The 25,477-nt window shown below is 35.4% G+C and overlaps 1 protein-coding gene across 1 annotated transcript in view; it reads right to left on the bottom strand.

The window, feature by feature from the left end:
- The window catches only part of AQR (aquarius intron-binding spliceosomal factor), a 47,037-nt gene extending 21,789 nt beyond the window's left edge, over nucleotides 1-25,248 (bottom strand). The window contains exons 1-21 of the mRNA XM_031593745.2: nucleotides 25,048-25,248; nucleotides 24,540-24,596; nucleotides 23,437-23,477; nucleotides 22,548-22,583; nucleotides 20,756-20,876; nucleotides 19,961-20,101; nucleotides 19,050-19,118; nucleotides 18,473-18,573; nucleotides 17,710-17,786; nucleotides 15,773-15,837; nucleotides 13,772-13,888; nucleotides 12,753-12,866; nucleotides 11,870-11,973; nucleotides 11,277-11,379; nucleotides 10,193-10,313; nucleotides 9,104-9,245; nucleotides 8,183-8,361; nucleotides 3,926-4,093; nucleotides 3,332-3,501; nucleotides 2,283-2,524; nucleotides 726-869 (exon numbers count right to left, since the gene is read on the bottom strand). Of these exons, the coding sequence (XP_031449605.2) occupies nucleotides 726-869; nucleotides 2,283-2,524; nucleotides 3,332-3,501; nucleotides 3,926-4,093; nucleotides 8,183-8,361; nucleotides 9,104-9,245; nucleotides 10,193-10,313; nucleotides 11,277-11,379; nucleotides 11,870-11,973; nucleotides 12,753-12,866; nucleotides 13,772-13,888; nucleotides 15,773-15,837; nucleotides 17,710-17,786; nucleotides 18,473-18,573; nucleotides 19,050-19,118; nucleotides 19,961-20,101; nucleotides 20,756-20,876; nucleotides 22,548-22,583; nucleotides 23,437-23,477; nucleotides 24,540-24,596; nucleotides 25,048-25,134 (2,399 nt within the window). The 5' untranslated portion in view covers nucleotides 25,135-25,248. The remainder of the gene's footprint in view (nucleotides 1-725; nucleotides 870-2,282; nucleotides 2,525-3,331; nucleotides 3,502-3,925; nucleotides 4,094-8,182; nucleotides 8,362-9,103; nucleotides 9,246-10,192; nucleotides 10,314-11,276; nucleotides 11,380-11,869; nucleotides 11,974-12,752; nucleotides 12,867-13,771; nucleotides 13,889-15,772; nucleotides 15,838-17,709; nucleotides 17,787-18,472; nucleotides 18,574-19,049; nucleotides 19,119-19,960; nucleotides 20,102-20,755; nucleotides 20,877-22,547; nucleotides 22,584-23,436; nucleotides 23,478-24,539; nucleotides 24,597-25,047) is intronic.
- Between the last annotated feature and the right edge of the window lie 229 nt (nucleotides 25,249-25,477).

The raw sequence follows: 25,477 nt of genomic DNA, 5'->3' as shown, positions 1-25,477 counted from the left end.
ACCAGACAAGGAAGATAGGAAGTTTTCCAAAGAGCTGCTAATTTCCTCCTTGTCTGACACATTCACACCCTTGCAGATATTATAACTAGGAGTGGATGTTACGCTCCACTCCAGTCTTCCCCTACCCCACCTCCAACATGTGAACAGTTCAAAACCTTCAAAAGACTCTTAAGTCATATGTTTAATAGAGGTATATGTATGCACAGGTACAAGACAAACAACTTATAAAATATTGTACAACAGCAGAACTATTGTACTTCTCACTGCTTTTAACACAAATTATTGAAAACAAATGGAAACTTCCACTGGAAGCTTCATTCATGCAAGAAAGTCTTCAAATTTTAGTGTTATGATAAAAATAAGTATTTTGCATACCTCTAAAAGAATATTCAGTCAGTACTGTTCTTTCCTATGCTCTCAACAGTTATAAAAGTCATTAGAAAAGTGGAGAAAACAAGGGCTGCTACGTGAAGTGTCACATTTTCAATACTAAAATTTAAAAGTCTTGACAATACTAAAAGCCAGTATTTCTCGTAATACTTTTCTATGTTTTTTTTGTTTGTTTGTTTTTGTTTTTTTAAATAGAGGTGATAAAAACACCAAGGAAATACTCCTATATTCAACTCTTTTGGTAATGAAATCACAATTACATTTTAAAAAAAAGTGTGTTTAGTTATGAAAATGAACTGTTAGCACTTTTAACCAAATTCACATACATCTATTACCGTTTTGGTTGATTATATGGATAAGGTCCCCTGTTTGGAATGATGTGAGGCTCTACAATCAGTGTTTTCACTTCTTCAGATTTTTCTTCATTCCCATCCTCTTTTCTTTTCTTTCCTTTACCTCCTGTTATTGGGAAAGTTATCCTGTAACATATGATTCAAATCTAAGTTTCAAAACATGCACCAGACTGTCTCACAAGCTTATACAGAAAGTTTTTGTCACTGTTGAGACAAACTATCATAATACAGATTCAGACAAAGTATAGATGAGGACAAGAGAAATGAATAAAAATAAATTGATTAAGCAGACTAAGAAAGTATATTTGACAAGAAGTACATCAAAAGTACATCAAAAGTGTACTTTACATAGCTTGAAAAGACAGGAGCGGTGCTTTAAGACAAGTGGAAGAATGCTGATGGCAAAGAGTTCAAAAATGAAACTGGAAGGGACAGGAGTCAAGATAGAAAAGAAAGCCACTGGCACTGTCTGGTCAGCTGTAATAACCTGATTTTGTTCTGGAACTGATGGACACCTTAACAAAATGTGTAAATGTTCTAAAGAGTTTCAATGCAAGGACTTTCATCCTCCCCCTTCAACTTTATTTTTATAGTAAATGTTATCAAGCATCTATAATTTAATTCAGCAAGAAATTATGGAGGAGGAATTTAAATAGCAATCCAATCATGATACAACAATGGAGACATTTATAGCATCAATAATGTTTTTGTCTCTTTATAAGACAAATACAGCAATACCTCTTCATATAGAAAAAAAACGTGAAAGTTAATAATAGTTCACTACAGGAAACCGCATGTGGTGTATACATATGACAGTAGTTTGAAGGAATTCCATATAAATGACATACTGTTATTGCCTTTTCCACATATACTCTACATGCAAATGTTTGAAAAAAGCTGTTAAAGCTATGTACACTGAGAAATTCAGTTGCACAAGTATAAAAAAGCCAACAACGAGAGACATCACTTTTTCAAAACTTCCAAACATTAATCACTAATGTCCTGGGCTGGACAATGACACCACTGAAACAAAGTACGTAAATCTCATTTAGTGGTCAGAAAGGTATGCATCTTCTTTCACAAATAATTTCTAAAATAAAGCAAGCGTAATAGCATATCAAACCTGATTTTTTTTTTTCTGAACGGTATTTCCTCTTTTATGACTTTTATGGATGACGAAATTGCTGGACTTACTTTGCTTTAATGTGATCTAAAAACTATTTAACTTAAAAATTACTAGGTTGAACTTGAAGAGACCAGATACCAATAGAGGAGTGAATAGTACATGCCTTTATTCTATTTTACACTGTTCCTTTCCCCATAAATTCAAAAGGGTAGTTTACAGGCAATGCTGTACTATAGTTATATATACAAATATTTATATATATGTAATGCTATGTAACTAAGTCTTGATATTAACATATGAATATATTTTCCTAAAAGAAAGAGCACCTCCCTTCAACCAATGAACTCAACTCCATCTGACAATGCACTGCAGCAAGAATAACAGGCCACGACTATTTGAAATCTTGAGATTACCTGAAGGGAGGTACTTGTAGTTCAGGATTGTCAACAGTCACTTTAATATTGTACCCAGGAAAGCTAGCTTTTAAGTGATCAATGGACAGGAAGGTGTCATTAAAATCTAGAGATGCAATCTGATTTGGCATTTTTGAATAGTGTGCACTACTTGGGTCTCCATATCCAAGAATGATGTCATGTAGCCAGTCGGGAACTACACAATCTGTGTTCATCAAATTTCTAATAGTTTCCAGAACAGCCTGAAAATTGGTAAAAAAAAAAAAAAAAGGGAGAAAGAAGATTGGAGAATGACTTTTTAACTAAGTAAATATGACACACTAAAGACTAATAAAGTTATTCTAAGATACTAGCATCTATCAGTCATCCACTTACAGCTGTTTGGTTAGTTACAGTCTATATCTGTACATTGCATATATTAAAAATAATTAAAAAAAAGAAAATACAAACACCAGTGTCAAACTACAAAAATCCTAAACTGTTCTCTTGAGATAGCAAAGAGTACCATAATTACCAGTAAAGTTTTCATTCTAGAACACTCAGAGAAGGAGAACAACAAAAGCATAATCCAAATATCTTTAAAGAAAATAAATAGCGTCTGATATGATCCTGCAGTCCTAATTTTACAATAAGTTACCAGTTCACGTCAATAGCTACAAATATTTCTGCTCTGTATTCCTCTCCAGGACTCTCAGACCATCCTGTTCATAGTAGAAGTTCTGCATGTCTACAGAATAGGCACACAAGCAGGGCTTATATTCCACATATTCCCCTGCCTTTAAAGGCCAAATAGAACTACACTGTAGGCCACCTGGTGAAAGACTAAAATTATAAACTAACGTTTCATTTTCTTCTTATTGCTCAATTTGAGTTAGGTTCTGATTTTCAGTTATTCTAACACTTAGCTGTAAAGAGGAAATTATCACTTGCTGAACTGATCTAACTCCATTTGAAAAGCTCACCCCATGCAATTAAAATGAGTAAGTTTCAGTAATCCTTAGGATAACAGCTCACCTGTATGGCTTAAGTGTTGATGAGTGGTACCTTACCTTGAAATTGTTTTCTTTTGGTTTTCTTCTCATTATTATATTAAAAGTCTCGTATACATCTTCTGCTCCATTTTGAATTGTATTGGTCATGTCTTGTTGATACTGGTTTGGGTCCAGAAATACTCTGTATGTTCTGCAATCGCCTTTAAGTCTTGGTTTGGGTTCAGGTCCTGCCCGTAATGAAACAGTAAAATAAGAATTTAATATAGCACAAAAGCAGATTAGTACTCAAATAAGACATCTATTATCCTTCTTGAAGCAGATTTTAGACACATTCATATAATGTTACTTTATGGATGGTATTGTTTCATGTTTTTCATCGCATTTCTACAAGAGTTTCAGAATATATCCTAAATCCTAAAACTGAAGCGTGCTAAATGCCATTTCATTATATCAACTTGTATAAGAGGTAAACAAACAACCTCTTAAGGACTGCTCATCAACTTTGTTTGTTTTTCAATTAAATAATAACTCATTGAGTACCACTCAAAAGAGAAGCAAGTGAATGATTAAGCTGTTAACAAAAGCCAATCAATCAAAACAAAACAAAAAAAACCCAAAAACCATATTTCAAAGAAGATTGGTGTACCATACCCTCTTCAATAACACGTCCCTTCTCATCCAACATGCCCTGGATTTCACAGCCTCTAACATACACAAGGCCAGTCTGCTCAACAAAAGGTCGTCTTCGGTCAAACTTAGTGCCATAAGGTTGTGTGGGACGTACCGTAACCAAAAAACAGACATCATGTTTCCGTAGACCTGATTCCAAAAAGGAACATTCAGTGAATTGATAAAATGCCATTTTCAACTCCCATTCTTTAAAAATATACACAATAAAATATCTGACTTTTTAATTTAAAAAACATGCTTACTTAGACCATAATGTATTCAATTTCAAAATACGCCTTTAACTCTGAAGATACAAAACCATAGGAAATGGTTTTCTTTTCCACTACTCTTACACACTAAAATCTGCTACGATCTCACATACAAAAAGAAGAAACAATTTCTTTCATAACAACAAGCTTCTGCATACTTAGACTATTGCACTTCCAATAACCTTATTTAAGTTACACAACCTAGATATATTTAATTGTATTTGAAAGGTAAATTAATCTATTCTCATTGCCTTCTTCTGGACTACTTCCGAATTATTTTCTAAAAATATAAGTGGAGTGCCTTGAACTAGGCACAAAATTCCAAACAAAGTCAGGGTAGAAGGCCACTTACTCGTGCCATTTGCCATATTCCAGTTTATAAATCTCGGTATGACCTGATAAAGTGTTTTTCCCTCAGTAGTAGCATATTGAACTCAAACTCTTTTCCCCATGCACAGCTACTGCCTAATAAATTATTTTCAAAACATGCACTTGGGCAGCAAATTTTCTTGCTTAAGTTTAGTATTTTCTACTCACCTCTCTAAAATTACGCTCTACTTTTAAAAGGGCAGTTCTCCAATTCATTATCATTTTGAACATCAGACCCTTCTTCCAGTACATCTATCCAATTCACACATTTTGCCAAAATTTAATAAATATACACAGTACTCCCTTATATAATTAACAGAAACTCCAAACAAAGTTAAGAAAAAAATCCTTCCAGATCTTAATGGATCATCATCTTCTGAGGCAGATACTTCTCTTGTGGTTCACTGAATACTGTTATCCCTCTCAAGTTTAATAGAATCATGGAATTACTCAGGTTGGAAAAGACCTTTAAGATCATCAAGTCCAACCTCATCCTAACTATACTACCCTAACAACTCACCACTAAATCATGTCCCTGAGCACCACATCCAGACAGTTTTTAAACACATTCAGTGATGGTGACACAACCACCTCCCTGGGGAGCCAATTCCAATGCTTAACAATCCTTTGTGTACAGAAGCTTTTCCTGATATCTGACCTAAGCCTTCCTTGGCGCAACTTGAGGCTATTTCCCCTTATCCTGTCACCTGTCACCAGGGAGAAGACACCAGCCTCACTCTCACTGCAATCAGCTTTCAGGTACTTGAAGAAGGTATATGAAGGTAATTGAATAAGGTCATCAAGACCATCAAGACAATTATTTATCTGCTCTTCACTTCAGTCTTGATTCAGCAGTAGTTTTAAAATTTACCTACCTTAAAGCATTACTGCTTTCGAACTTCCAGAGGCTACACTAACATTAAAAAATGCTATATCTATCTACTTACATTGGTAAAAAAGAGCCATAGAAAAGATATTAGCTACTGGAATATTGCCGTAATCTAACAATATTTAGGACAGAATACGTTACTGAATAGCAGAGTTTTACTATCATCAATTAAATACTTATTTTACTATATTTATCTTTCTTTTTCATGTATAAATGGAAAACTCTGGAAAAATGAAACTACACTAGAGGCAAATGCTAGCTTTTTGGAATATGCCTTGATGCTAATCCTATTAACTAGATTAATAATGGAATAGAAAAATGTATCTGAGTCATTTAACCATACAACCTAATCTTGAAGTGCTTAAAAGTATATAAAATTATTTCGAAGCAAAAGCAGGCTAAGAAAATACATTACAATTTTACTGACAAATATGGACCTAATAGATAAAGAGATGAATGGTAAAGGAGTGCTAGCTACTTACTATAAACCTTATCAAAGCATGAGAAGACTGTTTTCAAAATAATTATAAATTAATAACTATAATTTCTATCATTCTTATAACGGAAAATACAAAGACATTAAGTATAAAAATGATAGGTTACTATCAGAGAACGCTGTTTACACTGAAGGCTTCCATGAAGAAATAGACCAAATAGAAGGAAGGGATGCCATCCAATGGGACCTGGACAAACTTGAAAAGTGAGCCCAGAAGAACCTAATGAGATATCAAGGCCAAGTTAAAGGTGTTGCACTTGGGTTCATGGCAATATCACATATGCAAACATGCTAGGAAAAGAACCCACTGAGAGTAGCCTTGCAGCGAGGGATGAAAAGTGGTGGATGAAAAGCTTGGTGTGAGCTTACAGTGTGCAAATATAAGCCCAAAAGGCCAAGAGTATCCCAGGTCGTATCAAAAGAAGGGTGGCCAGTAGGTGAGGGAGGTGATTATCCCCCTCTACTCAGACCTCGCAAGGCCCCCCATCTGGAGTAGTGTGTTCAAGTCTGGGTTGCCCAGCAAAAGAGAGACATGGCGCTGTTGGAGCAGGTCCAGATGAGGGCCAGAAAGATAATCAGAGGAGTGGAGCTGCTCTTCAAATGAAGAAAGGTTGAAGGAGCTGGGCTTATTCAGCTTAGACAAGAGAAGGCTCCAGGAAGATTTCATTGTGGCACTCTAGTACTTAAACAGAGAGATACTGACTTTTTACACAGTTTGATAGTGTTAGAACAAGGCAGAATGGTTTTAAACTAAAAGAGGGGAGATTTAGGTTAGAAGTTAGGAGGAAATTCTTTACTCAGAGGGTGGTGCGGCACAGGAGCAGGTTACCCAGCAAAGCTGGGGAGAGCCAATCCCTGGAGGCATTCATGGCCAGGTTGGATGGGTCCTGGGCAGTCTTATCCAGTGAGTGGCAACTCCACACACAGCATAGGGATTGGAACTGGATCACCTTTAAAGTCCCTTTCACACCAAGGCATTCTATGATTCAGATAATATATCAAAAGATAGGAAAATGTTGATAATGAAACTGCAGAACAGCTTTTTTAAAACACTGCAAGTTCTGGGGACTTGCCCCAAGTTCTATACAAATTCTTTAAAAGCTCTGCAAGCACATGTAAGAAGCTGGATGCCTTATTACGTTAAGGCTGAAGATCACTTTGTTGTCATTAAAACTGGTTACTCTGATAAAAACTTCTGGAAATTTTAAAAATCTGCCATTAAGTGCCTTCAGGATAGTGAAGTCTGCTTCCATCCTCCATGTGACAGTAACAATCCTAACATTACTAGTAAGGAAATATTTTTTTTATCTGTTTGTTTATTGCATGCTCCAGCTTTAGCATTTGTGCTATGTGACCTGTAATCACATCGTGTAGCTCCAGCACATTTCACTAACGTTTCTCTACAAAAGAAGAGGAAGTGACATTTACTGATAATCCAAGTACAAGTGCACGCTACTATGCCACTTGCCAACACAGTCAAGTAAAGTTCAATTCCTCAAGCAAAGAAGTGTCGCTTGCAGATACTCTGAAAAAACATTATTTGGTATAGTCAGCACTTCCTAAATACATTCAAATATACTGAATACTACTAATATACGCGCACTTAAATTAAATCAAAATCTGTACCCTTCATCTTTCACATAATGCTTGAGGTTGGAAGGGGTCTCTGCAAGTTACCTGGTCCAACTATCCTGCTAAAGCAAGGCCACCCAGAGCAGGTTGCCCAGGACCACATCCAGGTGGCTTCTAAAGATTTCTATAGAAGAGACTGCACAAGCAATCTAGGCAAACCGTGACAGTGCTCTGCGATCTGTACAGTAAATAAGTGCTTACTGTGTTTTTATTAGAGAGATTTCACATTCTCTGCCACTTTTGCAATAAGACATGGTTAGCACGCATGTTAATTTCAAATGCTAAATTATCTTTTCATTTTGCCTCTAAGGTGTAGAATTTCAGTGTTACCAACTGAATAACATCACAGTGAAATGATAAATATTCTGTCCCCAGTGTAAGTGTAAATATTTCAATAATCTTAATTTTGCATTCAGAAAAGGTTAAATTTCTTAGAATTGGAACTTCAATAACATTCTTCTGGAGCATACTAAGATAGAAAAGCCTACCACAGACAAAATCTTTCTTACAAATAAAATCAAGGCAAAGGACATTTTGATAAGCAGTTGTTTTGAGCACCTTATTTTACAGAACATGACAAGTACCTTCCCATTCATCTTTGATGCTATCTCTAACATTCAAATTAATTGTGACATCTGCTCGTACTCGCATGGGCCAGTTTTCACCAATATTGGGCTTTGCAACCTCCACCACTGTGAAAGACACAATGGGCTGTGCCATCCTAGCCCATCCACCAAAGACCACACCTCCATATTCTGACAGCCTAAAAAACAAACCAAACAAACAAAATATAAGAAATCAGTTTTGTTAGTTGTTATCCAATAACTGATTTGGTTTTTAGAGTATGAAAAAATTCACCTCAAAGTCAACTCAAAGAAAAAGGTCTTAATTTTACATGCTACTGAATTGGACTCACGTAATCCTGTATTTTTTTAAAACTGTTTAACATGAACTGATTTTTTTTTTTTTAATATATTTCAAGGTATGAGGGCAACATATGCCAGTGTTATTAATAAAACTGAAGACAGAGAGAGAAAAAAAAGTAACAAGAAGCAAATACTGAGTATAAGAGATGCCACACCAAACGATCCCCTTGATATATAAACAGGATCAAAATATGACAGATTCAAGAACAGGCTATAAAATACTTTATATAATGAAAGAACTAGAGGCAGTGTTTCTGTATTTCATAAATGTTCAGGACCTTTAGAAAACCACCACATAATTGATAATACCACAAACACTGTTTGTTAACATCCAATATCTAGCATCAAGTCTTTCAAGGTAAGACTACAGGTATACATAGGAACTCATTCTTGCAACATCATCCCACAGAACAGAAACACCTTGTGTAACAGGTAAGCACAAAACATAGCATCTTATAACAATTTAAAATACATTAGTAGGCATTTAGTATACACACAACATCAGTAATTCATTCTCAAATGCACTTTGTTTACAATTGAAGCTGAGTTGACTGGTTCAGGTCATTTAACAAATATTACCATGGTTTCATCCTACTGACGCTATCTTCAATGTCCTGTCTGATCTCATAAGTCGACTCTAAGCGAAACAGATTGAAGTTCCTTAGCAAGTAATCGTGAAGAGTCAGAAACTGTAGATTCAGTTTGGGAAGTGCAAGACAGCCTAAAGAAGGGCAGGAAAAGTGTTATTTGATGAATAAAAAAAAGAAAATGAATATTTTGATTCTACATGGATTACAAATACATAAACACATTATTCTACAACTGCTGGAATTATAGGAGATCCCAAGGATTTCTCTTTTTGTAGATATACTTCACTAACAAATGCACATTTCCATTCTTTCCTCCCCTAAATTTTCAAGTTCTCTCTAGATGAACCTGCACAAGATTAAAACAATTTTCATCCTTCTGACAGAAGAATTTAGCTGTCTTAAAGAACACAGAAAAGAAATATGATACTGGAAAATACACTGAGTTTAAAAATGGAAAGTGTAAGCTGAAGTTGAGAGAAGAACAAAAAATATTTGTAATCACCTCACAGTAATAGAAATGCTTCTCAAGAGTGCTGCCAACACACAGATAGCAAAATGTTTCAAACAATCTCTGTTTCTTGCCAAAATGACATTTTGCATTACATTTTACATTAATAAAAATTCTATAAAGGATTATTTAAAATTTACAGAACACCACAGAAACAGCTGTAATGAGATGCTTCACTCCATTTCCTCCTTTCAAAAGCAGTAATATTTAGTGATTAGTGTATGTTTACATACTTTTTAAAAATATACTTACATATATTTATTTTTTATATTGTATATATATATATGTGTGTGCGCGTGAATATAATATCTGTGATTAGTATATACACACACAGCATGTATATCGAGGTGACTCCTGTACTGGTACATCAACTGCTGAGAATGGCATATCTGTTACAGACTATAAGTAAAGTGGCTTTGCATAAACACAAACCTTTAGATTTTTATTTAAAGTACTGTATTCACTAAAAGATGCCTTATCATTGCATGAACTCTGAAGACAGAACAAGCACAGGCTCCCTTTTTGGGCACTTACTGTTCCTTTCAGCCTTTAATAAATTGCTAATCATACCTTCTCCAGAATAATATTCAGTTGGGACAATATTTTCATCCCAAATAATCTTCTCCGTGGGATAAAGAGGCATCTGATTGAGTTGCTGAATTTGAGATATTCGTCTCTCATGACGGGAAACCTAAAGGATGCATTTGAAATTTCTGTAAATCAAAACACGAAAATAAAGCTATCTTTAAAACATATGCATTAATCCAGAAAAATGCTGGTGGTCACTTGCCATGTCCTCTGTTTTAAGAACCTCTTTGTTCTTTTTTCCTCCAACACAACTAAATCCACATAATGATACTGAAAGATGAGTAAGCATGTATTCCAAGTATCAATTATTCAAAGAATCATCTGGGTTCTCAACTGATGAAAAATGTTTGCTTGTTTGTTTTTGTTTGATTTGTATTGTTTTGCACTGCACGCATTTTCAGTAGCTGACTGAAACACTAGTCATCCAGTACTAGCTAATCTTAATTTCCCCTTTCAGAGAAAAAAATCCACCCAACACTACTATAGAGTAAACTGGACAAATATCTGTTTATGGTATCAATAAGCATCATATTACTACCACCTACATCTTATAAAATCATGCAAAATTTTTGAAGAAGTAATCACAAAAAAATTATGAAAGATACAAAAAGATTAGATTACTAAAGTAAGAGTTATAAATTTAATAGTAAAAAAAAAGACCATCTTGTGCAATAACTGGCATTACAAATAGGCTTGAGGAACCAGACACTGAACAGGTTTAGCAGACTTTTTTTGTTTGTTTTGTTTTAAGAAAAACAACAACAGTAACAACCAAAACAGGCAATTAAATAAACAACAATTTTCCCCAAAGAGCTCAAAACTGTTGCTGAGACCCTGCTTATTGACTCTCTTAATTATGCTGAATATACATTACATATACTAGTTTCTTAGGAAACATTTTCAACATTTCAAGATTTTCAAATACTTAATTTGTATCTTTTTGAGCTCCATCTTATTATCCAAATTATTGTTATAATGCTGCTGTGGTTCCCAGGTGTTTTACCAAGGTCCTGAACAGCTGTTATAGGACAGCGCAGGTGCTAAATTACATGAACGATGGTTTTACCAGCAGCTCTAGTAGAAACTCCTTCTCGTAGCTGGTATCATTCCCTTCTGGAAGGGAAGGCAGCAAGCAGAGGTACGATGCCACCTGGTGGAGTACATTTGAGCTGCAACAGTGCAAAATAAAAGAATACCATTTTTAATTAATAATTACATTGAAGTCTGAGAGAGATTATGTTTTGGTTTTTTTAATTAAAGAAGTTCAAATGTGAAGTTTCTTTAAAGTACTAGAATTTAAAATCACTGTAGCAGTAATTAACTTACAGTAATTGAAGTCTAATTTTTAAAAGAGGCTAGCTATTTTCCAGAAGTCTACTGCTTTTCGTGCTTATTAGTGAAATAAAACAATTTTTCTAATGCTGGAACTCCAGTAATTCACTACTAGTTTGTACCATTCTACTGTACTAATGGACCCAAACTCTCAATTTCTCCATATTTTCAATGGATACAAAGGCACCAAAAAAAAAAAAGTATACATATTAACTAATTTTACTGACATGAGAAATCAGAGAAAAAATGGCTAGATTTTTGTTAAATGAAAACACACTGAGAACAAAGAATATCAATTTTATGTTAAACATAATTCTGATTACTTACCTGAGTGGTCCAAATAACTTCACCAGTGCATCACGAGTATCTACTGCAGCTACATTTGAGAGCGCAAAGTCATATAACTCCGGGAAGTGTGCAAAGGCTGCTCTCTATAAAAGATCCACCCCAAAGAAATGGAACATAAGCACATTAATGAGACAATTTCATCACAGTCTAAGCATTTATACAAACTACAGTCTTTTCGTATTTCTAGTATCCTGCAGACAACTTTAGGATAGAAATAAAAAACAGTTACAATCTCCATTTTTCTTAGCACCACCTATTTAGTATTTCTGTGTTTCTGATGTGTAGTAGGCAGAGAGAATGATGCAGAGAGAGCGGCAACACTGATGTATTGTTTTTCTGATAGAGCTCATATTAGTACTTGTTCTATCATTAAAACAAAAACGTAAGAGACAGACATGTAGACTTTTAGTCAACACGGAAAAGCTTTATTTTCACCATGCTTCCTTGATTTTTTTGTTAAATCTGATGTGATAAATCCTAACAATTACCTTTATATACAACAGATGATGAGAACCTTCATTTTTTGTCTCCTATGTACCAAGGTCTACTACTATCACACATGTACTGGTCTTGATGAAATGGTGCCACCTACTGCATAACAGAATCAAGTTCCCTTCTAAATAGATTTTATATGAGCAGTTCACCTTAATCTCAAAAGTGGTGTTGTCCTACTAGAGTGCATTATTTTGTTGCAGTCACATCCATAAATCAAAAGCTTCCAAATGGCATAACGAATCAAATTACAACTATTCCTGATAATGAAAATGAATAATAAAAGGTATGCTTTGGGAAATACTCTAATTTGTATACACAACAGTTATAACAGCAAAACTACATCCCTGCCCTCCTGCAAACACTTTACCTGTAAAGAAGTAATTCTGTCATAGTGAATCGTTGTCATCTCATTCTCTGTCAAAGCATTTCCAGTTTGATCATTGATTTCAAAGCCAGTGTAGAATTTAAGCATATCTAAAAGCTGAGACATCATGCATATGGTTAAGTGAATTAACAATACCTCTACTGCAAGTGTAAACACTATTTAACACAATGCACAAACAGTAGTTTGTCAAAGTACTTAAAGAAATGAATCAGCGAGTAACATCCAAGCTTAGCTGATGCATAAAACAGTGTTGAAATACAGCCACAGAAATTACAGCAAGGCCTTTTTAAAACAACAATACAACCTTTTTAATACATCAATACTAGAAATTAAGTATATTGCATTGACCTAGCCAGAGGTTCAGTGAGACAACAAATCCAATTTATGGCTTTCTGCTATCAAAAGGGAAAAGTCTTGCTCACTCTATCCCACTCTGATGCCCACCCTAGAACTCTTCGTACTTTTCAATGACAGGATGCAGCTTAAAAGAAGAAAATTAAACCAATGCGCTTCAGGCTTTCTGTTCCATCAACAAAGACCCTAGGAGAAGACTGAAAAAACACTAGAGATGGGAGACAGTAAGCAGCAAAAAAGGCAGATGAAAAGAAGAGATCTTCAGATCCTGCTGTAAACAACTGACTGTCTATGGCTAAATAAAGCGAAGGAGATTAGTCATAAACAGCACCATTGTAGAATTGTCTGAGGTTAAAATGAAGGAGAGAATGCACTGGTAACATCTTCTGTTACACCTGGGATAAGACAGTCCACAAATTGCACCACTTTCTAGGTTCTACTTTTCAAAAATGCACAAAAAACGTCAGGAACATAAAAGCAGGCACATATAGGTATAGAGAAGAAAAGACTACTGCCTGAAAGACTTCAATGAACATGTAGTTTGCATCCATCAGAAATATTCATAAAAATCTGCCTTAACAACCAAATGTAAAGTAAAACAACTGCAATATTAAGAATTGCAGAATGAAAAAAAAAACTTATTTCACCTGGCAGAAGAGATGACCCTCCTTCTCTCTCTTGGCAAGACTTGACAGGTAACAGTGAACAACAAGATGGGAGTCATCCAACACTGTATTAAACCAGCGTCGTGTGGGAAGCAAAGCCTGTGGTAAATAGTATCATATTAGTACAAACAATTCTTCAAAATTAAAGAAATCTTGGTTTCTCAATTTCTCCCCATTACAAGAAGGTAGACAATTACAGATCGTTGCAGTTACTTATCTAAAACCCTAACAGAGGTCCTCATACGAAGGCAGCATTTGTGTGCCAAGACACTGGTTTTATGCAGGTAGGCTGCTATGAACTTCCACAAGTCTGGCAATGAGGCATAAGCTCATCATGAGTGAGGTTACACCCTATTAGCAATAAAAGTAAATTAAATAAAGCAACTGTTCCACCAGTAGCATTTACATAATCCTTGTGTGCTACAAACGCATAACATCAAACTGCTGCAATACTATTTTAAATGTGCATGTTCTACACTGATTTCAATCGTCTTGTTTTGTTTTTATATTAAGCTTGAGCTTCTCAGAACTGAGAACTCCATTTTTTCTATCTACAGTATTGTATCTTCCATTATTCATAAAATATGCACAGTAGTTCTAATATTTTTCAGTTTTATTAATAATATCAAGCTTACAAAAGCTGAGACCACATTTTCAATGAAAACTGTTCAAGCTGCTTTACAAATGAACTTAAGCTGTTTAAAAATGAATTGTTCTGAGCGGAATGTACAGATGAATTTAGAAAGTCAAAAGACATCAACATGACACTGAGAACTAAAGATTTTACAGTAGAAAATGTTAATTGCCACATACAATCACCACCAAAAAAAACCAAACTAAATCAACAAAAGAACTTTCTAAGAAACTGTTCCTTCTGACTTATCAAATCACTAAGTTTTTATTTTAGAGTACAAACTTAGAAATAGGTACCTCATTATAGCTAAAAAAAAGACATTAAAACAATACATGCCACAGAGGCAAACAGACTTGAATTTACAGCTAATTTCTCATATGCTTGTTTTTGTCATTTAAACAGGCTTCATAAACTTTCTGAATTCCAACCCTCCTTTAACACTTAATGACAACATTAAATGCACTGCCTCTAAGTGGTTTGGCCAGAAACAAGGTTTAAGCTTAAAATCAAATATATCAATCCCTTATGAAAATGTATTATGTCCGTAGGACAACAACCTCTAATTTAAAGGCTTTTTCTTCTATTGCAGCTATAAGCACAGGCTACTTAAGGAATTTAGTAGAGGACAGTTAACTTATGTGAGTTCAAGAGTAAGTCATTTAAAATCCCCTGTGCTTAACATTTCAGCAAACTGTCCTATTCCAGAACGTCTTCTCAAGCTGAAATTACTTTAAGTTGTTACTCATGTGAGAACGTATCAATTAATATCTTATTTTTTATCCTGGAACTGCAAAGCTTTAAACTGTCCCATTTTCTCAGTATCTGCAGATAAATTTCAGAAAACCTCACTTGGCCTCCTACTATTATTCTGAACCAAACTCAGATCACCAGAACTGTTCCTTGTAAATAACAAGTTCTAGTCAAATAAAAATACCTTGCAGTTCAGAACTACACATGCCTTTTGGGATTATAATCTTCAACACAAAAGATACTTTACGTAGCCTATGGTGCTTTGAAAGGAAGCTTCCTAGATTAATCCTAATGGATTAAAGCTTCACACATTTTCCTCAATTGCTGAAATTATTACTGATCTCATTAGGAGTCTTCATAGAGCAACCTAGGATCTTAGACTTCTCTAATCATTTCTAAATCAGATAAATGCTCCATCAAGTTCCAGTGTAGCTGCACTGCTACAACCTCTTATTTACAGCTAGAAAACCACTACTAAGCAACCTCATACACAGCTGTGACATAACTACCTGTTAACTGGAGTAAGTCTAAAATGACAATTTTATGGTACAAAAATGTAGAAAGCACACCTAGAAACAGGCTGAAAGAAATCAATTTACCTCAAGATCGATCATGAGTTCAATGAATCTCTCACAATAATGAACTTTGTCCATAGAAATAGGACCTAGATAGGAATAAAATATTTATAATTGATCCACACCACAATATATTTTTAAACATCTAAAATGTTGCTAGTACACCAGTATGAGCTTCTAACAAGATATCAAACTAACCAGCACATTCTTCCCTTTTTCCTCAAACAATCCTTTCCTTCACTGTGAACCAGAAAATAGTTGGATATAAGAAATAAAAGAAACTAGACTTCTAGAAGTGAATTTATCCACTGAAAAACACAAACAATATGCCACACAAAAATGCTTACTTTCACATGACACCAGGCCTGCTACATTTCTTAAAAACTTTTCATGTCAAGTTCTAAAAATATATATATACACGCGCACATATATATATATATATATACATACATTATATACATACATATATATATATATGTTGATTACCTTTTAAAACTGCAGTCAAATCAGCAAAAGGCTGTCACAAAATTCAAAGGTACTGAATGCTGCATTAAATCAGCCTATTTGTTTTGCATCCTGAAGGGTCAAATGGTCTAACAGTGTATATAGTCAGGTAAAGTGTAGTATCTTTCAAACATATTAGGCCCACGAAGATCTCTTTCCACATCTCACCTTCCCAAGAACGTCTTTTCAGCTAAAATACTTCTGGTACACACGTGGCACATGTGGTCAACTGGCTGAAAGTCCTTACTGACTGTCCAACTGCCTGTTATATTTCCTTGGAAATACTCAAGTCTAACTGGACAAGTCTTGAGCAACCTCCTCTAACTAACTAACCGTGCTTTGATCAAGGGGTCAGACTACGTAACATTGAAGGGTCCCTTCCAATCTCAACTACTCTGCAACCCTGTGAAAACATTTAAATGAAGCACTCTTAAGAAAAAAATTACTTAAAAAAAAAAAAAAGAGAAATAAGATTGGTGTGAAGATCTACAAAGCATGAAAAAAAAATTATCCAAGAACCAGTACTTTTCACCAGTGCTTGACCCACTGAAACTTCACAAAATGTATCATCAAGGGCTGCACTGTACAATGCCAAAAGCAGAGTGTATAGTTTATGTGGACTGCTGAGAGGCTAAAAGAATTGAGTCAGAACACAATACGAAATCTGCTTTAATGAATGTTTATGTCCAAAAGCCTTCACCATACTTTTAAAGCAAGTCTTTATAAAACCAATCTTTGCACAACTGGGAAGATGGATAGGTTAGGTATCTTTTTTGAAAAAGCCTTGATACTCAGAAATTCTTCTTACAGCTCACATAAAACTTAGCAAGTTTTAGCTCTTAAGTACAAAAGCAGAATTCTAGGATATGATGTTACCTGAACTGTGCTTGGATTATAAGCAGTTTATTTATTTGTAAAAATGCTACTACCTTTCTGTAGAAACACTCTTTCTGTTCTCCATCAGGCAAGCATATAATTTTTTCTTGCCTATATGACTTCTTATAAATCAAGAGCAGTCAAATTTTACTGCATGTAACTTCACTTATGTTTCTGTTCTCACCATAAATCAACATTACTGACAGAATATGATATTACTGACAGGCTCATGACATGCATTTGTAACAACTCATACAGGTACGCTTTGAAATATTTTAATATTGTAAGGATGATGTAAGTACAGAATTAAGAGTATCACTATCCAAAAATATATTTTTAAGTCCACACTGAACCTAAATAGAAGATGTTCAAAGTAGCTTTCCACTATTTCATTTTTAAAGCATATGTAAATACAAATACTAACTTTGACATGAAATCCATGCACACAGGCTTATTACCAAAACCCCATATAGACAAGGTCTCCAACCTCAGGCTGGTATCCTAAGTAGTTACTCTTCAATACAAGAAAAGAATTTAAGATGCATTATCACATAACAAAATAACACAAGAACCAGAGTTACCTGAGACAGGTATTGATTTTAGCACAGAAATGAATTTCTGAATGAGCTGTGAAAGAAATCTTCTCTCTCGATATGCTCTAAAATCAAATAGAGGACAAAAGAATTAATATTCCTGAAATGAAGACTAGAAATATCTTCCACAAGTACGAAGTTAGCTGCTTTCAGACATACATAATGGTAACGATTTGTTTTGAGTCATACCTAAGTTCTTTAGATGATAAATTTTCTTTGACTCAGGCCAACAGATTAGCAGAATCTGTTTTTAACTTACAGAAAAAATGGATTAACAACCCATACTTCTACTGACTAAAAGAGAAGTATGATATCACCTACACTTTACCATATTATAATACAAAAATTATTCAAACATTTAGCTTTTGTAAAATACACCCAAGTTTATTTAAGCACTTTAATTCACATAAGAGTGAAGTCCTTGCTTAAGTCATGAAAAAAATACATGAGCAACTATACAAAACAATACTCTTATATAGCCCTTATGCACTGGCTCTACAATTCGTAATCCTAAACTCACTGATCAAATAAAATGTTAGCTTCTGTAACATTAATTTACATGAAGATTGCTGGAAAACAAAATAGCTTCCAAAAGAGAAAACATGATCAATCCTTATATGTGATCTTTACATGTTGTTGTTCTTTTTTAAATTATGGATATTATTATTATAACAACTTCACTTAGTTGAATTACAATGGTCAATACATTGGCCATTGGATTTAACTGGAAAAAAAATCTGTTGTAACATACTGCATTCTTGCCTCCTCGCTCATTTTCTCATCATTTTTCTTAATTAGATTCCAGAATTTTCTTAGTTTTGGTGTCTTTTTCAGCTCTTGCTCCAGTCGTTTCTGAAAAGGTAAAAGAGTCTTTCTTACAACAAGAAAAGCAAATACGAAGTAGTATTTCAGAAAAATGTCTACAGAAGTCACTGGCACACATCTACACTATCCATCTTGTTAAACCTTATTCCCTCAGTAGCAACACATACACTCTTCCCAGTCAGCTTTTTGGTATTCCTTGCTTTCCTATTCCACTGCTTCCCACTTCCACATAGCAGGTCAATTTCCCAGTCCTAATATTATCATGTCCTAGCCTACAAACCATACCTCAAAAAAGCAATAATCAATAAAGCTTAGATTTTTGGAGGGAAAAAAAACATATAACTGCAAATGAACATGGAAATTTGCAACAGGAAAGAGTTTTACCAAGCACACAAAAATACAGATGCACTGTAATGCAGACCACTTCAAATACTGGACAATCACCACATAACTCACACTGCAGAACTTGCATTTTGCCTAGAAGATTACATTATTATGCTTACAGGTTGTAGAGCCATCCACATTGGTAAGGAAATGAGCTGCTGCACCTGACCTCTTATCAAATCCACTTCCTGTCAGAAAGGTAGAGATAAAAAAGCATTTTTAAGGACGTTTATACTTTCTGATGTACCTATCTTGCAAGTATAATCTTGCAAAATAATCAATGGACATTACGATCTGAATGTATGCTGATGTATTAGATTTCACAACTTCCTAACAGGAAACTACACAGCATCACTCCCCAGTAACTCTTAGAACTGTTCACTGCTTGTGTAGACCTTGATTTTGATTAATACATCTTGCGTCCAATATATACATTGACAAGAGAGATAACAGAAACATGTTTCAAATAACATGCATGTTGTTTTTCTTTTCCTCTCTACACTTGCAAATTAGAATCTACAATTGTGTCCAGCTTTTACTACAGAGTAAGAATAATCTGGTCAAATAGTTCCTTAGGACTAACATATAAAAAGTGAAGACAAGTGTAACCCAAAATCTCTTTTCAAAGATGAAAAAAATCTGTCATCTCTCTCAGTAATAAAAATCATAACATGCAGCAATACGTTAATAAAAATAGTTTTATGCAATTTTGCAACCAAACTACAAGAGACCTGTAGTAAGGAATTCATTTAAGGGTGAAACATATTTTTTAGTCAAAATATTTTCAAGCACCATTTGAAATGTAACTGAATATATGCCTCTAAATTCATTACTTCAAATTCTGAGTCTCTTACAACTTTGTGTGTAGAGAGAAACCAAGCAAGTGTCAAAAAGAAGGGTAAATGCCATCCAACATCACCATCATCTCTAAAAGAAAATTCTGTCTCCTAAAGAACTGCTAAAACCAAACTGCTGCTAATATGGCAGAACCACACCATAAGTGTTAGAGTAAGAGTTATACTTAACATACCAAACTATTGAAACAATGATCAAGGAAAAGTAGGAGAACTGTCTGTTCATGTAGAGAGAATTCGTCGTCATCCTCAACCAGTGATGCTTCCAGGATGCATTTGAAAAAGAAGGGAAAGTGCTCTGACTTCTTTTTGAATGTCTAGGAACAGAAAAGAAAGTTAATCCTGAGTCAAGGTGATACAAATTTCAAACTTCATTCACATAGCATAACTTGAGATCTCCAGATTCATTCAAATGCATAAAAGGAAGAATTTTTCTTTCTGACATCTATTTTCACCAGGCAACACAAACACAGTCTTAATGATATCCTCCTGATCAGGGATTCCCCAGTATGTGGGAGAACTCTTAAAGGGACTACTGCATTACATTTGCCCTCTAACACACGTGATACATAGGACACAGACCATGAAAAGTGGACCACTTGTAGAAACACAAAAATATTTCTAAAGCTACTACTCATCAAAACAATACACAGAAGTAACATAAGTTTAAAATTTCATGCAATATAGCTTCTCTGCGTGTGACAGACTTTTTCAAGTGCCAAAAAAGTAAAGTGCCACTGATATAAGGCAGCAGAACAAAAGACTCATGCACAGAAAAAAATAATCAGATGATCTTTCATCCATGTGCTGCTTTCTCAGAGAACTCACGCTATATAATACGAAATACTCCAGCTGACGTACCATTTACTTTAAACACTGCAAGCTTTGCTACTTTCCATCAGTATAAGAGAACACACTGCAAAAACTGCAACTTCTGTGTAAAAGTCAATTGTGTAATTGTAATTGGTTACCTCCCACGCAGGGACATTCTCTCTGAACTTCTCGTTCACCATACAGCAGATTGACATTAAGTATGCCTTACTGGACACCTCTGGAGAATAATTCATCCATAGGTAATTTTCAAGGTACTGGCTTTGAAAAGACAAAGAATATGTCATTAGTTGCTGCCACCCACATAATCTGTCACTCATACAAAAAAGCAATTATCCACAGGCGAGGTTGGTTTGTCATCTTTAAAGTTACTGAGCAGTTCCTGAAGCTAAATCTCAATCAGGTCACTTCAGTAAACTTGGTAATGGCAGATTCACGTAACCGCTACAAGAGACAGATGATTTTCTCATCAGGATGACAAACTGATAAGTGGGGTTGAAAAATGCCTTAAGTACCCACAGCTGAATGCATAATCAGAAAAAGAATTCATACTGATTATCTAGAAGGAAAAGAAATTCACTTAACTGAAGAACGTCACACGCAGCACTTCCTAGCATAAGATTCAAAGGACAACTACTATGTAGCACTATCTAAATAATTATATAACCATTACTTATTAAGTGAATTCAAGAAAATTGAAAAAATTACTGGACCCTGGGAAATAGCAGCTACCCAGCAACAGGCATTGCTTCTTCATTAAGATGGTACCTTCCTCATAGAAGAATCTCTTAAAACTAGCTTAGAGATGAGAAGCAATTTGAACACAGAACTGCCTCCCTCTTCTAGCTACCCCCTGAAGCTATGCAGGATAGCTATTCCCAAGGAGAAAAATCTCTAAATCCATTATTTTCAACAGCGTATTTGCACCTTATGCCTTCATAAATTCTTGCTTGTTGTTGTTGTTGTTGCTCACTTGTTCTCATCTTAATGCTGGCTCTAACATTCTTTTTGCCCTTTCATGAGCCCGTTCAGTTTTACTTATTTATTTTCTTCAATAATTTGGGTAAGACAAGTACCAGGAACAGTGAGAAGAAGAAAAAAAAGGAAACAAAACAGCAAGGGTTTGTACGTATATATAAGTAGGAGCAGAAGTCTCATTAAAGGTTATATAAGGATTTACACTTCCTGGTGCCTTATTCCCCAGATGATGTGTAGCATCAGATAAAGAAAATGAGAACTTCAGACACACAATATGGGATGTATACTGCTTCCCAGGAGCTTAAATCTGCCAGGAGAAGGAAATTCCTCCACCCTCCTGCAAATCCAGAGGGAGTTCCATACTTCATTCCATCCAGCAACTCCAATAAACTTCCAATATGTTTTAATAAAAATATTTTTATGCTCCCAAGTGAGGACAAATCTATGTAAGTACGAATGGAAAAATCTCATGTGTGTAAAGGCAAGAGAGCCTGAGGGACTGACAAAATAAAGAAAAAAGAGAACATGACTTACAGGATAAATGGTAGCAGATGCAGATATACAACAAAAAGTACTTAAATCACATTACAAACTTATAATATTATGAATTTTCACAAAAATGACTGAAACAGTAATTCCACGGTATTGCTCTGTCAAGCCCAAAATGACAGCTTATATCTTCTCTTGAGCCTTTTCTAACAAGGAAGCGGGAAACAATAAAAAAAAAAGTATCCTATTTTTCAAGCTAATGGTACCACTTACATATTTCAGCCTTTTTGAGCAAAATCAACCCTAACCAAAAACCATCTAATTCTGCCTGCTCATAAGACTTGAGAAAGAAACAGAGGAAATAAGTATACTAACTTCAAGCAGATTAACTGCTCTGCATTTGTTTTGCCATCTTTATGAATTTCTACAGAAAAGAAACTTAAAATTTTACTCCATTTAGTTTACCTGAATTCCAGAAGCATTATCTTTCTAATTGCAAACCTAAAAATGAAAAAAAGTAATCAATTAGCATAGCAAAAAAAGTCTTCTGTGCACAGCTGTACAAAAAAATGGTTATTTCCCCCCCTTATTTTGTTACATGCAGTAAGTCCATCCAGATCTTCAACTATGGGGACACCATTTTCCTACAGTCTTGAAGACATAAATTGGTAGAAGCTGACAGCATGCTCTGGAAAATTATGACTATATGCTAATTCAGTTTGTAAGAGTGTTGCTTCTGAGTTAATGAAAATGCAAGTTTGCTCTGATTCTGCATGGCAATTTTAGATTACTTTCATAAAGCAATTATATACAATATTGCTTTCAAAATTCAAATTTGTCCTTCCAATTTTGAGCTTCCAATTTCTATTGTTACCACCCTTTCACACAGCTGTAAAAGAAGAACTCTTCTTTTTCCCCGTCTCCCTCATTCAACATTAAAATTCAATGAAATAAATTTCTTGCCTTAAATCTGGTTACAAAAACTAAGGAAAAAAGAAAATAAATAAACAAATACATAAATAAAAAGCAAAAAGCCAGAGTCACTACAATTAACAATAAAGAGACCAGCCTTCTATAATCATCACAAGAAACAAATCACAATACACTGCCAGATCAAACAAGAGCTGCCCAACACTCATATACAAGGAGTACAAGCTCATGGACTTCCTTTTTGTAACATGTGAACTTTGAAATAACATAATAATTATAATTATACTGCAATTCATTTATGTCATTCCCATCTGCTTTCAATATATGAATGTATTTTAAAGCACTCTGTGAAGCATCAGAAATAACTGCAATACACATAATGTTGAAATGGTTGTCTTTAACAGAAAGTGACCAGTGTACTTACTTTGATTTGACAATTTCTTTTGCATATACATCTTCAATAACCTATGGGTAAGAACAATTTAAAAATTATACTTCATAAAATTATTGAAAATGCATTCCTCTATTTTATGCATTCCATTCAATGCATTCATATATTTTACATGCATTAGTTATTACCCTCTGATTAGCCATAATTGATTAAAAGTATCATACCAAATACATCTCAGCTCTGGTCAGACCAAAGGCTTCAGAGATAAAGAAGAAATTACCTAAGTCTCACTCAGAGTTTTATATAAAAGTCAAAATGATATGCAAGTCTTTTTCACCATTAATCTCTGTCTTACTGCTGAATTTAAAACAGTCCTGAAGAGCCTGTATCAACCTGGTTATCAATTGTTGCTGTGTTTTTTAAACAGCATCAAACCAAAACCAGCCATTCTTATCCAGCTTTTCCACCAGGAATAAAAGAATCTGCTCTACCTGCTGCAATATGCACACTTTGACATCGCATCATAAAGACTTCTAATTCAACTGCTTCTCTTCGTCCCAGTTCTAGCAATCACATACAAATCCTATCACCAACATACTACAAAGATCAAGCAGAGGCAGAAAAGGGAGATTAAACCAAATAACAGCAAGGGAAAAAAACATTAAAAGATCCTACACTACAGGATGCCAACACAGAACCAAACAAATACAGCTAAGTTTTAAGCGTTAAAACCAAAGATGTCAATCACAACAGTAATAAAGCTTTCCAATCTAAACCCTCAAAAGAAACTTTTAATAAGCATTATCATTCAGTTATACTTATCCTTCACCCTTCATTAATTTATAAGAGTACCCCCATCCCCAAGATCATTTAACTCACAAATTCTTGGCTAAAATAAACCACCCAAACAGGATGCAAAAGAACTGCACTGCTGTAGCACATTTTCATGACAGTGCCTCTATTTTTTATACAAAAAAAAAAAAAAAAAAAAAAAGATAACCTATAACTATAGTGTGGTAAGTGATCATCTTTCAAGCAGTCTTCCACAGCCTTTTATGAAATAGGCATCATCAGAGGTTAGTGTGTCAGAAAAGGGTTGGTCATCACCCCACTACAATTCCAATGGAAGTATTTACCTTTGAATCAAAAGACAGTTTTTTCTTCGCATGGGGAGCCCAATATTTATTTGCTAACTGTATGGAGAAACAAACAAACATGGTAAGCATATACACTTTCTCGTAATGACAATGACAGCTCTACAACAGACCCACCACGTTTTATTACACTAGTTTCTAAGTAACTACAATGTTTGTAGAATAGTGCTTTTCACTGCTAAAGTTTCGACACCTACACGTTTTTGAACAGAAGTGCAGTTTTCTGTATTAGTTTTAGATGCAGAGGCTGCTATATAACAAACACTTTTTGTTGTTGCTGTTCATAAGCTCCCTCTAGCAAACCCCTCAGAGCTACACCACATCCTTTCAGGGGATGCAAAGGATTACGCTCCCCTTGAGACAGCTGACAAGACGCAAAGACAGCTCACCAAGACCTGCTATCTTATGGCTGCGCGCTGCAGCCTTAAGGCCCACGCCGCAGTCAGATTCCCGAGGACGGGAAGGCCCCGTCCCGGCACGGCCAGCCCACCTGTGTGACGAACTCCGCGTTAATCTGCGACACGGTGGGTGCTACGATCTTCTTCGGCGGCGTCGCGGAGGTCGCCGGCGCCGCCATCACGCCTCGAGCTCCAAGCAGCGCGGCAGCCTCAGCGGCCCGTGCTGCAGGGAACGGAAGGGAACGGAAAGGCGCCGCGTCGCGAAGCGGTTCCGGGTTGCGGGGCGGGCACTAAAGTGGCATCCATGGCGGCGGCGGCGGCGCCACCTGCCGTACCCTCCCCTTCCTGCAGGCAAGGCTGGAGCGAGGGGAGCCTAACCGTTAGCGTTTTGTTGGTGGGAGCGCCTGCTGCGGCCCAGGCGCTGCGGATCCCCGCTCTCGTTGTTACCGCACAGGCAGCACCCAGGGCCACGCACAGCTGCCTGCTAGGTACAGCCAACCCATGGAGCGGAGGAGAAGCAAA

Source organism: Phasianus colchicus, chromosome 5, assembly GCF_987193195.1.
Source record: "Phasianus colchicus chromosome 5, bPhaCol1.hap1.1, whole genome shotgun sequence".
Taxonomy (NCBI): domain Eukaryota; kingdom Metazoa; phylum Chordata; class Aves; order Galliformes; family Phasianidae; genus Phasianus; species Phasianus colchicus.
Note: the sequence above shows the minus strand (reverse complement) of the source record. Positions and strands in the feature narration are given on the sequence as shown.